The sequence below is a fragment of the Lissotriton vulgaris genome, chromosome 9 (genome assembly GCF_964263255.1).
Source record: "Lissotriton vulgaris chromosome 9, aLisVul1.2, whole genome shotgun sequence".
Classification (NCBI taxonomy): domain Eukaryota; kingdom Metazoa; phylum Chordata; class Amphibia; order Caudata; family Salamandridae; genus Lissotriton; species Lissotriton vulgaris.
Window position 1 is genome coordinate 8,418,229 of NC_141697.1, and position 17,369 is coordinate 8,435,597.

Consider the following 17,369-nt stretch of genomic DNA (forward strand, 5'->3'; position numbering starts at 1 on the left):
AATTGACTTAACGCTAACTTGGTAATAGGGCCCCTTTCACAATAAACTCATCGTGGAAGAGGGCGTGCAGTGGGTGTTGCGGTGGGCGTTCCACCGCAACACCCATTCACTTCGACGCTGCCACCTATTATCAAGCTTGGTGATAATAGGTGGCAGCACTGAATTTAACACCTGAAAAATCCTGGTGTTAAGGTGGCGAAACGAGGAAAAATGCTTCTTTCCGCTCGTTTTTGCTTTTTTCATGTATGCTGCCTTGTGCAGCACACATGGAAAATGCAAAATGCCAAGGTTTCTTTATGTACAGGAAGGTGTCCCTTCCTGTAGATAAACAAACCTCTTTCTAAACATGCCAATTTGTAACTTACATGTGTGCTGCATGAAGCAGCACACATGTAAGTTACAAATTGGCATTTAAGGTTTGTTTATGTGCCGGAAGGAACTCCTTCCTGAACATAAACGAACCTCCCTGCTCGCAGACACCCTTGTACTCTGGTGCAAGGGTGCCTGCGCTGGCGATATGTTGTAAAACCTATCGCCAGCGCAGAGGGAAACACTAGACTGCACCATATCCTTGGTTATATGGCCTAGCGTTTCCAAAGTGGCGAAGAGAGGCATTAAGCCAAGATGGCAAACGCCTCTCTTCGCCACTTTGTTTATAATATGCCCCATAGTGACAGTGACAGTGATTTGTGACCGTTACCGTCCTTCACCTGAGCTGCCTTGCATGTTTGACTGCCCTGAGGAGTCCAGGCAGTAGTGGAGCTGCGAGCCACGAGTACTATCAAATCGCAGCCGGGGGCCATTACCTACAAACACAGGAGCCGAGGGGCCATTTCGGCAATGCGCCAGGAGCCGCGAGTAGCTCCAGACGCGGCAGGAGCCGCGAGGCAATCTTTGCAACGCGGCAGGAGCCGTGAGTAGCTCCAGACGCGGCAGGAGCCGCAAGGCCATTTCGGGCAGAAATGGGAGATTACTGATACCGCCCCCAGCATACCTTTTGCAGCAGTCATAGCCCAGGTAGGAGATCATCAGTGCCAAGGAACTCCGTAGATAAAACAATTCACAATAGCTTATACAACCTGAATATCCAACAGGAGATTTTGCTAGAGGGGTCGCTGACTCCGGGTGTCATAGCAGCTTATAGAGACTTTACAGAGGCCTTGTACCGGCACTTTGACTCTTGTACTCCCTTGCCAAGTGTTTCATAAGGCTGCAAATATAAAGACACAGTCTACTCAACATTCCCACGAACCCCGCTTCCAGACTCTGGCATCAATGTGCCAACTTAATGCATTCTGGGTGCTGTAGTCTTGGTTGGTGTTCCCTGAGCTAGTCTTTCAAACCAAGTACAGCTGACACACATTAACCAGGGGGTCCATAAGTACTGAATAGCACCGAATAGAATCCTCCAGAGCCCCTGACGCTGGCGCTTAAAAAGACACGGCCAGGTATGGAGGTGGAGGTGGAGGTTGACCCCACAGGTCCTGCACAAAGAAGGATAACAAGGAGTATAACTACCCAACAATCTCAGAAACTAATCAATGGTAACATCCTCCCCCAAGGACTCATCACTCACTTCTTTCAGGCCTCCAGTGGTCCAACAGCCTTGGACGAGGGGCAATTGGAGACAGAGTCCGTCTCCAAACTATCAGGATTCCCAAAGACCAACAAGGGTCAGAGGGGGCATTATTCCTGTGAGTCTGCCACCACACAGAAACCTGGGAGTCCTGAGACCAGTCTCAATCCCACTGCCAGGGCAAAAAGCCCAATATGGATCACAGCTGATATCCATCAGTGGCCCATAGTGGAGGAGGATGATGAGCACAAGGAGGTGGTCGCGGCTAATCTCCCAATGAGCACATGCAAGGGAACGGACCCAATAGCGACACCCTGGGTAAATCAGAAGACAACTTCCCCAGGAATAGATGTCTTAACAACCTCATTCCTGAAATAATTAGAACAGTCCATCGAACGAACACTGGATGCAACACCAATAAATCCAGGAAGAACCGCTTATTTGAGAACGCTCCAAACAGAGGGTTGGAGCTCGATGGCCCTAGCAGATCAGCAAGATGCAATGGAAGAGGCTACTCTCAAAGAGTTAAATCTGTCAGCAATAAGAGAAGTACAGGACACAATGGCTAGGGCGTTGCTATGGCAGTCCACAAAGATGGAAGTACAAATTGATTTACTGCACTCAATGGCTCAGCACCGGGTGCGCCAAGATGACAAGCTGGCAAAACTAGAGGCATCACTTGAAGTCCATAATGCCAATGCAGCATAAACTAGCTCCTGTGCCGCCATCATAGAAAAATGGTCAGGGCTACCAGAAGTATTAAAAAACATCTTGGCATTTGCCAAGAGACAGAGGGAGATGCTCCCTTTAGAACAAACAATCCCAAAGACATCAGCTGTGAAGATGGCGCTACCAGAAATGACCAACTATTTCTCAGCAGACAGCCGCGTATCCAAGGAGCCACCAGCAGTGCGAAGCTATGAGAACATCACAGAAGCACAAGGGAACGGGGACTCCGAGGCCCTACCACTTGACACAACTATCGACGTTTCACATGGTGTTGTTTCCCCGCACCGCTGTCAAGGAGGGCGAAGAAAAAGCTGAAGAAACACCTGAAGAAATCCAAAGACAAAAGAAGACAAATATTTCCAGTAATACCAACTTCTGGTGCCACAGAGAACAAAAACAGCTCAAAGCCACTTTTCCCCATTTTTAACTTCAAACAGGTAACCAAGGCCAAGATGACAAGGGAAGAACACTCCGTGTCAGGGGAGGATCAAAGTCAACAGAATACCCGTCGGGAGGGCCCAAAAATAGTTGGGCAAACTTTAGCGAGGACCCATGATGAGGAAGTTCAGCAGAGCACATTACAGGAGGAAGCCTGTACACAATCTAGGGCCTTCAGCTCCCCAGGCTGGGAGCATCAACACAGGACTGCAAAATATCCTAAAATAAACCAGGACGAGTCGCAAGAAGAACAAATAGAGGCAGAGCCGCCAAACGGGGCGACAGGCAGATTAGCCATGTGGGCTCGATACACAGAAGCAACTGCAAACTGCAAATAGTTGGGGGGCTGCCTGTGTTGGTCCTAGGCAGTCCATTGTGCGTCAGCGTAAGGGCATAATGTCAGGAATACGCCTTATGCCTTAAATATGGCCCATTCCTGTCCTTTCCCAATGATACAGTGTAGTAATCATGAGGCTGCTTCCGAGTCTCAGGCGCAGATATCAGAAGTGAACCTGATGCCCCTCTGCAAATCGAGTTACAAGGGAGAAGGTGCCCACAGTGATGCAAGTCAGAAGAGAAGCGCTTCTTGTATGATCATTGGGTGCTGCGAGGCAGAAACAAAGACGGTCCCTGCATCCGCTGCGAAAGGTGTCCCCGCCTGAGGCAGCGCGTGCTGCCGCCAGACATCAGCCAGGAGATAATCATAAAAACCCATTAAATCTGAATTTCCAGATGTACACCATCTGGGGAGAAGGGCAGTCACTGCGCACCTCCAAGCATAATAATCAACCTGCAATACATGAGGTGATGCTTACTCCCAGATACACCGCCAAAGGCTCTTACGACATTCTGAACAGGTCTAACATTGTCCGCCTCTTTGGCCATATTGAATCCTTGGCACAGATCACCTCAAATGACATAGAGTCGGTAAAGTTTAGAAGTCTAGAGAAGGATACCCATGGTGACTCCACTCTTGTCGGATTCTTACAACAGCAGGCCCAACATGCCGGCCTCAAGGGAGCGTCACATCTCGCAGAATGGGGTATTGATGTTACCATCCCCAGTGCGCCAAAATATCCACACGTCCTTACGCCCAATTATGATCAGCAAGAATCTACATCAGTCCTCAAAGGTACAATGAACAAAAGCCTAGGTGGGGGAGCGAAAACAGGGAGGCCAAGAACCCTGCTAAAAATCAATATCTCGCACAGAGCCACGCGGCGAAGAGTGCAGCCGCTCCAGCAAGTGCTGGCCCATACGGAGGAGATATGGCAACAGGGTCCCTAATCAAATATACAGCAATGAAAACAGAGGATGTTCAAACTTAATTAGTGGCCAAAATTGTAAGCTAACCCTTATCTCATGGAACATTGCTGGGTTAAGCAACATCTTTAGAGACAAGGCCGCACTAGACTATCTCGCAAATGGGGACGTATTGTGCTTTCAGGACACCTGGGCCAAGTCAACCCCCCAATTGGCGGCTTCTATGAACATTACATACCAGCGACCAAAAGGACCATCTTTGGATGCCCGTCTGGGGGCTTATTCATTTTCTTAAGTCATGCTTGCAAATTTAAAATCAAAGAAATAAAAGGGTCATCTGACCTTCAAGCCATTATGACAGAGGGGCTGAAAACGGGACAACAGCCCCAGCCTCTGTTATTAATCAATTGTTACATTAACCCAACTAAACTTCAAAACGCATCAAGCCATGGAATCCCTCACCAGCATTCTGGAAGACATATTCATTAGATTTGAGCACCATAACGTGATAATTGCGGGAGACTTCAACACAAGAGGTCTGGGTCAGACCCCTGTCGCACCCAGTAATGGGAAGAAGTCGGGCCCATTGATTTCACTTCTCACAAACTTTAACTTACAATCCACTCACGGGATAAAAAAAAATCAGCCGCCCCTCATGGATCCCTAAATCGACCTTCAGGAATCTCTCCACCATTGACTATATTTTCATCAATGAAGGGCAGACCCACAAACTATGTGACTTCACGCTGGACAACAAAGACGAAAGCGACCACAGGCCTCTCTGCGCCTCTTTAATCTGGCGCAGGAACAGGTGGAAACATGGGAAATAATTGGAGCAACCACAGGCGATGAACGTCATCTAGTCCTCAAAAGAATAAAATGGACGGCCAACCTCAGTCACAGCCTGTCGGATTATGTACTGTAGTCAAAAGGGAGGCAGAACTAAAGACACAAGATATAAAGAACATCACACATTTTTGGGAAATACTGAAAATGGATTTACAGAAGAACTTGGGTAACACCAACCAATCAAGAAGCAGCCAACACTCAAATAAATCCTTGTCAGAACATCGAAAACCGTGGAGCCTGACACAAAGCAAACAAGCCCTTAATAAGGCAATCAAGGCAAAAAAGAAAGGCACCTACTTGTCACAGATGCCCTCCATCCCTGCCTTGCAAGCCACTTATAAGAAGAAAGTCTGGGAGTTGAAATGACAGTGGACAGAAAAGAACTGGCTTAAAGTGTACTCCCTAATGAAAGAAAAAGACAATAGCAAGCTATGGCGATACATCAACAGTCTGAGCTCTGGAAGCCAGCGCAAGGAAAACAATGTTGCAGGCAGCGTGTGGGAACAGTACGTGAAGGGTCTGTACACTAGTGGAGCAAACAAGATGGACTCTCTCAGCCCAGAGCGGTCGCAGGTGGCAGCTGCACCCATTAAAACTCCGAGCGTGCTGAAAGATATTACAGTGCCCAGTCAGCCCGTCACTTATACATGGAGGAGACAGTAAGGTACATTAGGGCAACAAGAACAGAGGGGGCCCCTGGCCCATATGGCATTCCCGCCCAAGTCTTCAAAGCCGCCCCTGCCTTTTTTGCATCCATACTTACCCCGCTATAAATCTTTCTTTCTCCACAGCAATCTTAGCAACATCCTGGAAAGGCTTGGTCTTATTTCCAATACATAAGAAGGGAGACCACTCGAACCCGGCCAATTACAGGCTCATAGCCCTTCTTGATATAGAAGCCAAGGTATATGCCCGCCTATTACTAAGGGACCTAGAGGCCTGGGTGGACTAGAACGGCATTCTCCCGCCTTTTCAGACTGGCTTTAGGGCCAATAGCTCCACCATGGATAATATCATAGCGCTCTCCTACTTCTCAAAGCAGGCCGTATTGAGGAACAAGCTGCCCCTGTTTTGCTGCTTCATAGATCGCTCCACGGCCTTCGACCGAGTCAATCGAAGACGGTTATGGGCAAAACTCGAATCTAGGGGGATCCCTCAAACCCTGCTTAAAGCTATGAAAGCCCTCTATGAGGGGACATGGGTCCAGGTCAAATTAAGTCCAACAATCGTAACACCAAGAATTGAAACTAACACCGGACTAAAGCAGGGATGTGTTTTGGCCCCCCTACTTTTCAACTTGTACACCGCAGATATGGGGCATGCCCAGAAAGATGCCAGCCTAGTACCTCCGAGATTGGGGAAGTTGGCCCTGGGAACTCTCCAGTATGCGGATGATACAATGGTCATGGACCACACCAGGGTGGAGCTCCAAAGAGCATTAGATAGTCTTGCAATATACAAGAAGGAAAATATCCGTGAGAGCAAGACCAAGATAGTAATCGTTGGCAAATACCCCCACAGAAAACAAGCAACCTGGTCTTTGGGTGAGCACCGAATCAGGACAGCCACATCCTACAATTATCTGGGGGTATGGGTGCCGGGTAGGCCACTGCAGTCAAACACATAAAGGAGTTAACACCGAGAATTAACAAAATAATCCTGTCTTTCAGACGTCTAAGCCATCGCCCAGTTAGTCCATCTATAGAACCCATGCTAACTGTACTTAGGGCAAAACTGATTCCCGCAATCATGTATGGTCACTGAGCCGTCCCAGGAGCACTGGAGAAAGTCATCAATGCGGCCCAGATGAAAGCTTACAAGACTGTGCTACAAGCTCCTAGACAAGCAAGGAACACCAGGCTAAGGCTGGAAATAGGTTTGAACCGCCCGGAGTTGGGACTACAGGGGGACCTAATAAAATATTACATCAGAGTACTGAAAGCCCCTGAAAGCAATCTCAAATATTTTCTAAAATTTATTTTCAGAGTAGCGGCTCCCCATGGCACTCCAAGCTGGAACAAGCAATAGACCTATTGGAAATCGAGGCAAAGAGCATGCCCCTTCAGGAAAGTCCTTATTCTGCCTGGGCCCGAGCTGTAAAGCGCCAAGTCCAGACCCTCTCGTTTGAACTGGATCGCCCATCACTCTGTTATAACTCCCTCACATTGGCCCTGGATGAGTCATATACTCCTGGCAAACTTCAACCATATTTGCAAGATTCACGTTCAGCTCAAGCAAGAAAGAAAATTCCTTACTTGCGCCTCCTGGCCCTCAAGATTTTGGATTTTAATCCAAAATGGGCACGAACTGACAGCACCATCTCCTGACGGTTATGCAACTACCACGGAGAATCCTGGCTACACCTTTTATGCTGTGGCTCAAAGCTGGCCATCGATCGTTGTCGTTTGCTGCGCCCGGCCCTAAGGGACTTGGGCCTTAGAACCTGCAGAGAGGCCTCGGACTGGTGCTTCTCAGAAACCACAACTTGCTCACTTGCCAGGGTGGGAAGTTTATCCATCAAATTAGAATTGAACTTGATTTCCAACAAAAGGCTGCAGAACTCAGGGGTCCTGTCATTCTGCAATGAAAATGATCTCGAGCCCTAACCCTGTTACTCGTCACCTGATTCAGGGGTTTCTTGCAAGGCCACTGGAATCAGAAATCAAACTTGAGGCCAAACAGGGGGCTCGTTAAGAATTCATCTTAATGACAATTAGTATCATGGAGAGAACGACCCTGTTGGACTCTTATATAACCATTGATCCTTAGAGGTGCAAAGATGCGAAACGGTGTTAACCCAATATGGTAACTTTAAAAATAAAAAATAAATGCTTCTAATTGAAGTTTTAAATGGACACAAAGTAGTTATTAGAGCCTGTGTAGCCACGGTGCTATTTTAAAGCTGAACACCAGGTTTTTACTGGGGAAGGGCAGTTGGGAGGGGGGTGTTGTTTTTGTGTTTTATACTGTGAAAATTTTAACACCTTCGCTGCTTGAAATATTCTTCTAGTGTGCTGGGCCCTAATAGAACTGGGTGTGGTCATGACGAGCTGAGCTCGCCATGAGCACCGAAGGGGTTAAGTAATCACACAGTTAATAAAAAGTTAGTTAGTGACAGTGACTGAGCCCCTGAACTTTCACCTACCTTAAGTATTTCACAGCGTCGTTGTAGCCAATCGGAGTCACGGGAATGGAGGGTATTTGTACATCCTTTTCATCCCAGAAGAAGGCCGAGTCTGAAAAAGAAACCGAAACCGTCTTTCAGGCACTGCCGTATGTGTGTATATGACCGTTTACAGGGACAGTTCAATCCGAAGCGGACGCAAACTGCAGCCCTGTGGGCTCGATACACAGAAGCAACTTCAAACTGTATATAGTTGAGGGGCTGCCTGTGTTGGTGCTAGGCAGTCCATTGTGCGCCAGCGTAAGGGCATAATGTCAGGAATATGCCTTATGCCCTAAGTACAGCCCATTCCTGTCCTTTCCCAGTGATACAGTGTAGTAATCAAGAGGCTGCTTCCGAGTCTCAGGCGCAGATATCAGAAATGAACCTGATGCCCCTCTGCAAATCGAGTTACAAGGGAGAAGGTGCCCACAGTGATGCAAGTCAGAAGAGAAGCGCTTCTTGTATGATCATAGGGCCCTGAGAGGCAGAAACAAAGACTGTCCCTGCATCGGCTGCGAAAGGTGTCCCCGCCTGAGGCAGCGCGCACTGCCCCCAGAGAGGAAGCGCCGACCTCCCAGGTGTGGGAGGCCTGACTGTAAGGACACTCTCCACCAGGTATGGGAGACCTGACTGCTAGGACGCTCTACACCAGGTATGGGAGACCTGACTGCTAGGACGCTCTACACCAGGTATGGAAGACCTGACTGCTAGGACGCTAGACACCAGGTATGGAAGACCTGACTGCTAGGACGCTCTACACCAGGTATGGGAGACCTGACTGCTAGGACACTCTACACCAGGTATGGGAGACCTGACTGCTAGGACGCTCTACACCAGGTATGGAAGACCTGACTGCTAGGACGCTAGACACCAGGTATGGAAGACCTGACTGCTAGGACACTCTACACCAGGTATGGGAGACCTGACTGCTAGCATGCTCTACACCAGGTATGGAAGACCTGACTGCTAGGACGCTCGACACCAGGTATGGGAGACCTGACTGCTAGGACGCTCTACACCAGGTATGGGAGACCTGACTGCTAGGACGCTCTACACCAGGTATGGAAGACCTGACTGCTAGGACGCTCGACACCAGGTATGGAAGACCTGACTGCTAGGACGCTCGACACCAGGTACGGGAGACCTGAGTGCTAGGATGCTCTACACCGGGCATAGTGCCTCACACAGAATAGCAGCCAGAGAGGAAAGGATGGTTCATAGCATTAGAGTTTCAGCAGTACGTGTGAGAAGTCTGTAGCTTTCATTCAATCCACTCCACAATGTGCAGAAACAGCCCAGATCATAAACCTGTGAGCTCAGCGGCTCTACTGCCGACAAATGGAGCGGCTTCGAGAAAATTCAATGAGAGTTCATTGCAAAAGACTATAAACGATGGGCCTCATCTACAATATGTTGACGCACGGCAGCACCGCAGGCCTTCTTGCTGCTCTGCCGAGCATCAAAATAAAAGGGCAGGAAAGCGCTGTATCTGCAAGAGATGGTGCATTTCTGTCCTTCTCCCCTGCGCCGGCGCACAAACAGCCCCCGCGCACCAGCGCAAACACCCTTGCGTAATGGTGCTGGGGTGCCACGCTGAGGGGATGATTGTTTTTGTGCAGGAAGGGGCGCCTTCCTGCACAAAAGCAATCATTAAAGGCAGGTTCCTCTTTTTATGTGTACGACAGAATGCAGCACGCATAGAAAGAGGAAGGAACGAGGCAAAATAAAAGTATTTCTCCTCTTTGCGCCTCCCTACGCCTCCTCGGGATACATTCCCAGGTTTACAAAATGTTGTGAATCTGTGAATGCGTTGGGTTCCGTGGATGTTGTGTGGGGACACCCTCAGCAACACACATGGAACGCCCCATTCAGGCAGAGTAATGCACGAAAGGGAGACATATTTACAAGGCCATTAAAAGACACGCATTTTGACTTTACATAGACTTGTAAATATGGGGAACCCCATTGCAATGCCGGTGCATCAATAAAAGTGACACACCGGCGGCTCAATGGGCTTCTCAATAGGCCCCTTTACGTTCTAGACCATGACCCTCAAATTGAGCTGTATGCAGAAGTCAGGGATGTGTGAATAGTTGTAAACCAAGGAAGCTTGCCACTCTCTGAGGTAACACTGTACGTGCGGGATGGGATTTATAAACATTCCTCTTTGATATCACTGCCACGTGAGTCAATATCAGGGCTTCTGATTCATCATCAAGAGCACACACTTCTGACTCCAACATGTAGGGTAATGTATGGCTCAAGAGTACAAGCAGAGGTAGCTTTTGGATCACAACGCGTCTTATCAAACCACTCTATGACCCTTTAGGGGAGGCATCGCTTCTCTCAAGGTATAAGACACAGTCAAGGCCAAGCGACTTGGCTCTTACATCCTCTCAAAAACAAGATCTAAGCACCATATATACTTCCTGTTTCATATCATGTATTAGTGAGACACAACTGTGACTTAAAAACCTCAGCGGAACGGAGGATCACAGTCAGTCACACAGCTTTATTCAATCTTTTGAAAACGGATCATAAAAGCACAAGTTGTCTAAAAATTCCAACACAATTTATACACATATATACACATTTAAAATAAGAATTAAACAGTTGCAGGATCTCGTCTAAGGCTGATGTTCCTTTGGGTTGTGCTTTAACTCCTCAAAACGTACAAGCTTGTGTCTTTTCAACCACAACTGTCAATGCTATGGATCACACCCCAGTGTAACAAGTGCAGAGAGAATAGAGAGAAAACACTAATGTCAATCATGAAACGACAACTGCTCTCGCCTTTCATCCAAGACGATTCCAAGTCAGCTGCGATGCTGCGTCATTCAATTGATGTCATCAATCAATCAATCAATCAATCAGTTAATTTGTAAAGCGCGCTACTTACCCGCAAGGGTTTCAAGGCGCTGGGGGGGGGGGGTGATGCTGCTACTGGTTGAAAAGCCAGGTCTTGAGTTGTCTCCTGAAGGTCAGTAGGCCTTTCTGTTTGTCGTAGGTAGAGGGGGAGGGTGTTCCATGTCTTGGCGGTGCGCTGGGAGAAGGATCTGCCTCCGGAGTGGGTTTTACGGATGCGCGGGACCGTTGCCAGGTCGTGGTCAGCGGAGCGGGGTATCCTGTTGGGTAAGTAGAAGGAGAGTCGACTGTTGAGATAGGCTGGTCCGGTCTTGTGGAGTGCCTTGTGTGCGTGGATCAGGAATTTGAAGGAGATCCTTCTGTCGACGGGGAGCCGGTGGCCGGTGTAGGTTCCTCAGGGGGGGGGGTGATGTGGTCGTGGGGCAGGATGTCGGGGATCAGGTGTGCAGAGGAGTTCTGGATTCTTTGTAGTCTGTTGATGAACTTGGACGAGGCTCCGGTGTAGAGGGCATTTCCGTAGTTGAGTCTGCTAATGACTAGGGCCTGGGTGACTGTTTTCCTCGTGTTTGGCGGGATCCAACTGTAGATCTTGCGGAGCGTGCAGAGGGTGTTGAAACAGGTGGAGGAGACTGCGTTGACTTGTTTGGTCATGGTGAGTTTCGAGTCGAGGATGACTCCCAGGTTGCGTGCGTGGGCAGTAGGGGCCGGGGGGGGTCCCCAGTGATGCTGGCCACCAGGAGTCACCCCATGCTGAGTGGTTGGGCCCGAGAATGAGGATCTCCGTCTTGTCTGAGTTCAGCTTAAGTTGGCTTTCCTTCATCCAGTCGACAATGGTCTTCATTCCCTGGTGGAGGTGGGATTTGGTGGTGAGAGGGTCCTTGGTGAGGGAGAGGATCAGCTGCGTGTCGTCGGCGTAGGAGATTATGTTGAGGTCGTGCTGTCGGGGGATGCGTGCTAGTGATGCCATGTAAACGTTGAACAGCGTGGGACTGAGGGAGGATCCCTGTGGGACGCCGCAGATGATCTCGGAGGCCGCGGACCAGAACGGGGGAGGCGGACTCTCTGAGTTCTGCCGAAGAGGAAGGAGGTGGTCCAGTCCAAGGCCTTCTCCGGATCCCTCTTGGAGGCGCGCACCTTGTGTGTGGTGGCAGACGGTGTCGAAGGCAGCAGAGAGATCTAGGAGGATGAGGGCCACCGTCTCGCCGTTGTCTAGAAGGATCCTGAAGTCGTCTGTGATGGCGATGAGGGTGGTTTTGGTGCCGTGGTTGCTGCGGAATCCTGATTGGGAGTGGTCCAGGATGTTGTTGTCTTCGAGGTGACGGGTGAGCTGGATGTTACTATCTTCTCGATGACCTTTGCTGGGAACGGAAGCAGGGAGATGGGCTGGAAGTTCTTGAGGTCGCTCGGGTCTGCCTTGGGTTTCTTCGATAGGGCGTTGATCTCTGTGTGCTTCCAGTTCTCAGGGAAGGTAGCGGTCTCGAAGGAGGGGTTGATGATGTTGCGCAGGTGGGGTGCGATGAAGTTGCTGGCTTTGTTGAAGATGTGGTGTGGGAGAGGGTCAGACGGGGATCTGGAGAAGATTGTGCCCATGATCTTGATCGTTTCCTCGATGCTCACGTTGGCCCTGTTGTCAGGGAGTCTTGGACGGTGGGGTGCGGTAGGTCCAGTGCGGCGTGGCCCGTAGGGGTTGTCCGGGGTTTAAAACTGTCATGGATGTCGGTGATTTTTCGGTGAAAGAAGGTGGTGAGGGAGTCGCACAGGGCTTGCGATGACGGGATGTCATTGGCGCTGGAGCTGGGGTTGGAGAGTTCCTTCACAATGTTGAAGAGCTCCTTGCAGTTGTATGCATTGTTGTCAAGGGGGTATGTGAAGGAGATCCTTTTGGCGGTCCTGATGAGATGGTGGTGGTTGCGGATGGCGTGTTTGTGGGCAGCACGGCTGTCCGGTGCGCTTCGGGGTGGCCTTGCAGCAGGTGTAGGTCGTTCCTGGGTTGAGAGCGACAAGGGTGTTGGCGTTGTAGCGGAAGCGGACTTCGTGTTGCGTGTGCAGGGGGCAGGGGTTCTGGCACTGGGCGCGGTCCAGGCTCGAACGGGTGCAGACGGGCTTGCCTTAGGCATGCCCGCTGCACGTGGCCACCATATATGGGGAGGAGGTTAGGGAGGAGCAGCTGGGAGGTGGGAGGTGTATTTGCAGAGGCAGCGAATGGGCGCGGAGGGGCGGGGCCGCAGGGGAAGCAGCGGCGGGGATGGGGGCTGGGAAGCAGAGCGGAGCGGCCGCGGGAAGGAGACTGGCAGGGGCAGGAATCAAGGGGGCACGGAAGTCAGCAAGTGGGGCACAGAATCAGAGGGGGCAACTGCAGGAAAACACGGGGCCCAGAATCAGAGTAGGCAACAGCAGAAGAAAACGGGGCACCGAATCAAGCAATGGGGCACAGGACACAACCGCGAGCAGGGGGCAGGGGGGCATAGAAGAGGAGCGGACAGGCAGAGATGGGCACAGTAGAGCGGAAACAAACCAAGGCCACCACTAAATCTCCTATGGTAGGTAGAAAACCCCAAGAAAGTCTGCACGTCTCTCACACACTGAGGTGCCGGCCACTCATGGATTGCTTTCATTTTTCTCTCTGCCATTTGTAACCCCAACAGACTCAGAATCACGCCCAAAATGGTCCACCTCTCACACATGATTCACATTTACTGTTTTGCAGTATAAGTGATGGTATTTCAAACATTGACATATGTGTGACACATGTTGTGTATGAACCTTCGCATCTTGTGAATGCACTAAAATGTCATCTATGTTAACAACCAGAAAAAACTGTCCAAGAACTCTATTAAGGCATCATGGGGAAAAGACTGAAAAGACGCCGGGGCATTACAGAGCCGAAACGGCATCACAGTGTACTGAAACATCTGAATGTGATTTTAAACACTGTCTTCCACTCGTCCCCTTCCCTCATCCGCACTAAATGATATATAGGGATGGGCGGAGCTTTCTGAGTTACACTACACTGAATGCCGTGGAGTTGCATAAAACTCAGTGGAATTCCACAGATTTTCTCTCCGCCTGACTTAACGCGGAGCAAGGACAAACAATGTGTACTTTCCGAGCACCCCGCTGCCAGAAGAGTAAGCACACCGCTGTTTATTTATTCATCTCTTTCTGGTGATTTGAGGGGCCCGCATGCTGCCGTGAGTCCCCCGCTGCGGACAGTCATTTGATTGACAAGTGAATTTTCAACAAGTGCAATATTACCACTGCTGGGCAGGTATAAAGGTGCAGCACACACTCCCATTGCAGGAAGTGATTACATGTAAAACAGGATACAGATACAGTGAAAGGCCACAGCTAAAAGTGCAGGGATAGTCATTCTTGATCTATTTTTTATATAACATTATTATCAAATGGCTCATGGCTGGACTGGCAATAGGGTTTACACAAAATTAAAACAGGGGGCTGCATGCAATGCTCAGAGTAGGAGGGGCTGGTTTCTTCCAGTCTTGCAGGAGCGGCGTACAGTTTTCTTCTAGGCACTTCCATGCTTGGTTGCTGCAGAGACACAGTGCTTCCGCACTGTGCCAAAGTGGCCATATTGAAATATTCACATGATTCTCCTCAGAGCGGTGCAGTTTTTGCCTCTCGCTCTGGCCACACTAGTGGTGTTTCTGTGCAGCAGAAGAAAGACCAAGTACAGGTGGCAGGAGGTGCTTTGCTGTGGGGTGAATAGTGGGTGCTGTGTTGCATCTAGAGGAATGAAACTACCCTAAGAAACACTTTTAAACATTTGGAATATGCGTTGATTTGACGCCACATCCAAGCTTTGAAGGTACCATAAATGCAGCATTGAGCTATGTGAATAGATCTCTCTACCACATTTGTTTGAAAACGTAAAAGATGCTTGAGTCCTCCAAAGACTGTGCAACTTTCCTGACCGAGTGACGACACTCAGCGAAAGGTGTCTAACTCGCTCTCACCAAATGTGCTCGAAACAAAAGGTACGGCCACACCGCCTGCAGCATTAAAATTGCGAACTCGCAATTATGTCCTTGGGGTTGATGTAAACAGTGGCTGTAGTGCTGACTGTTTTGGCTGGGCCCCTTCATGCTGTGGTGCAGGACCCTAGACCACAACTACAGCCAGGGGCCACAGGACCGAAGTGCGGACCCAAGAGGGTTGGCAGTCTCACTTGTAGTTATGTGGGAGTGTCTCATCCACGGCAGTTGGCGCATTGAGGCTTCAGGCCCATCCACCCGATTCCTTCCAGTACTGACTCAATGCACAGCTGCCACTGGTTTGCTGGATATTCCCCGGCCTCCCTCAGTCCCCCACAGAAGCCCTTGCTGGTGATAATGCATCATTGCCTTATTTTGTGTCCTGCTTCGCTCTTTAGGTAAAAAATTGAACAAACAAAAAATATAACAAACAAACGCATGGCCGGCACACCTAGCTGAACCAGCAGAAGTCATCGTGAGGGGCCTCTGACCCCCAGCATTCGATGAGCAGAAACTCACAGTTAGGGTCTGCGAGCCCTAACCACAGCTCTGCGCATGCACCCTGCCACTGACTCCTTTTCTGTAAGTCATGACGCAGTAGTTAGTCTGCGATTCTAGATCTGCCAAGAGTTACCATCTCCTGTTTGACAGAGGAAATGCCTGAGAACAGACAGAGAGTGGGTCTGACAGAGTGTGGGTCGGCGCCGGGAAACTCTGCTTTGCTCTGGTCGGAGGCAGAGTTTTTTGCCGAACTTTGTGCTCCAAGCAGAGCACAGAGTGGCGAAACTTTGCAGGCTCCACAGGTGGAGCGGAGTTCACCGCCCACCCCTAATGATATCGCCCTCTTGAATCTAACTTCGTATTGATCGTGCCACTTCTCTCCTGGTCCAAAAACACAGGGACGAGAGGAAGTGGGTATCTGTGCCTAACTGTGCTAGTGTTCAATTTCCTGTAATCTATACAGGGGCAAAGATCACCATTCATCTTTGATTTTTAAAAAAGAGGAGACGCTGCTGGGGAAGAGGATGGATGGATGAAACCATAGACCGTGTAATGATCCAGGTACTCTCTAAAATGGCATGTTTCTGGCTCTGATAAGACCTACACTCCGCAAGATGGAATAGTAGCCTCTGGTATGAGGCCTATCTGACACTCATAAGTCCTATGCAGGGGAAGAGTCTCTGTCTTCACTTCACTAAACACATTGCAATATGACTCGATATGATTTCTGCTGCGGTGGCTATGTGCCGGGTGTCACAGAGAGCCACTATGTCTGACGGAGAGGATCATATGCACTGTGTTTTACATTCAGTCGATCAAAATCGCACTGTCTTGTTCTTTCAATCTATAACTGGGTAATGTTTCCATAGCACAGAATGACCCCATACTGGGGGCATCAATGATATTCAGGACTATTTCCTCTGTGTGACATTGTCATTCAGCCGCACATGCTAAAGAAACGGCCGCTGTTTTCGACTATAGGGTCTGATATTTATGGCTTCTGATCTACTGCTAAGACCGCCTCTGGTTTAGAGATCAGCATCCTTGATAACCCTAACTCATCTACTGACACTTGATTGATGAAATTACTTTTAATCAATCACCACGAGGGTCTGAAATTACTCAACCTTCTCCTGTATAACCATGTGAACCAATATGTGAGACATAGTGTCTTTGGGGACAGAGAGAGTCACTAAGGAACACTTAATCGGTCTGTCATCTTCTCCTCAAACAAAGGATCCATATATGGGACTCTGTTTTTCGCTAAAATCCTAACCGTTACCTTTTCTACCCCACTGACGGCAATAGGGTCTTTAGGTTTAACTGGACATTCCTGCACAAAATGTCCTATTTTACCAGAAAACATACACTGTCCATTTTGTTGGCAAACTTCCTTTTCTTCTCGAGATAGGGGAAATCAGACTGCTGTTTTTTCCATGGGCTCTACACTTTTTTCTACTCTATGCAATGGTCACTGGACATTTCTATCAAAATAAGGGTACATTCGTTTTGCCCTTTCTTTTGTTGGACACCCGGTAAGCCAATCTGTGATCTAATCTTAAAGTCAACTTGAGAGGGTCTCTACAGTTCATTGGTTGGGGTTCTCTTTATGCTAACACGTCTTTGAGCACTCTCAATCTTTGAGAATACAATGACATGTGTTGCTCCTCTGGCCATGCTGTTTCGGCAATTAAACAGTTAAACGCAATCACATTTGTGACTAGGTCACTTTTCCACTGTTGCAGCTCCAACAGCTCTGATCATCACTAAATGTTGTGGTTCGTCTATCAATAACTTTCTCAAAATATTTTCTAAATTAATTCCAATCAGACAAAACAAGATCATTAGACCTGACCAATGGAACTGTCCAAGTAGCCGTAAGCCTCCATCAAATAAGAAATGATGAAAGCCACCTGGAATGGATTGGTAGGAAAGGAAGAAGACTTGCAGAAAAAGTGTAGCAAAATCTGGGTCAGAAAAACCTGAACCT

The 17,369-nt window shown here is 49.0% G+C and overlaps 1 protein-coding gene across 1 annotated transcript in view; it reads right to left on the reverse strand.

Moving 5' to 3' along the window:
- The window catches only part of LOC147689525 (glutamate carboxypeptidase 2-like), a 442,929-nt gene that overhangs the window by 327,649 nt on the left and 97,911 nt on the right, over positions 1 to 17,369 (reverse strand). Inside the window, exon 6 of the mRNA XM_086936914.1 lies at positions 8,001 to 8,091. Coding sequence (XP_086793040.1) covers positions 8,001 to 8,091 — 91 coding nt within the window. The remainder of the gene's footprint in view (positions 1 to 8,000; positions 8,092 to 17,369) is intronic.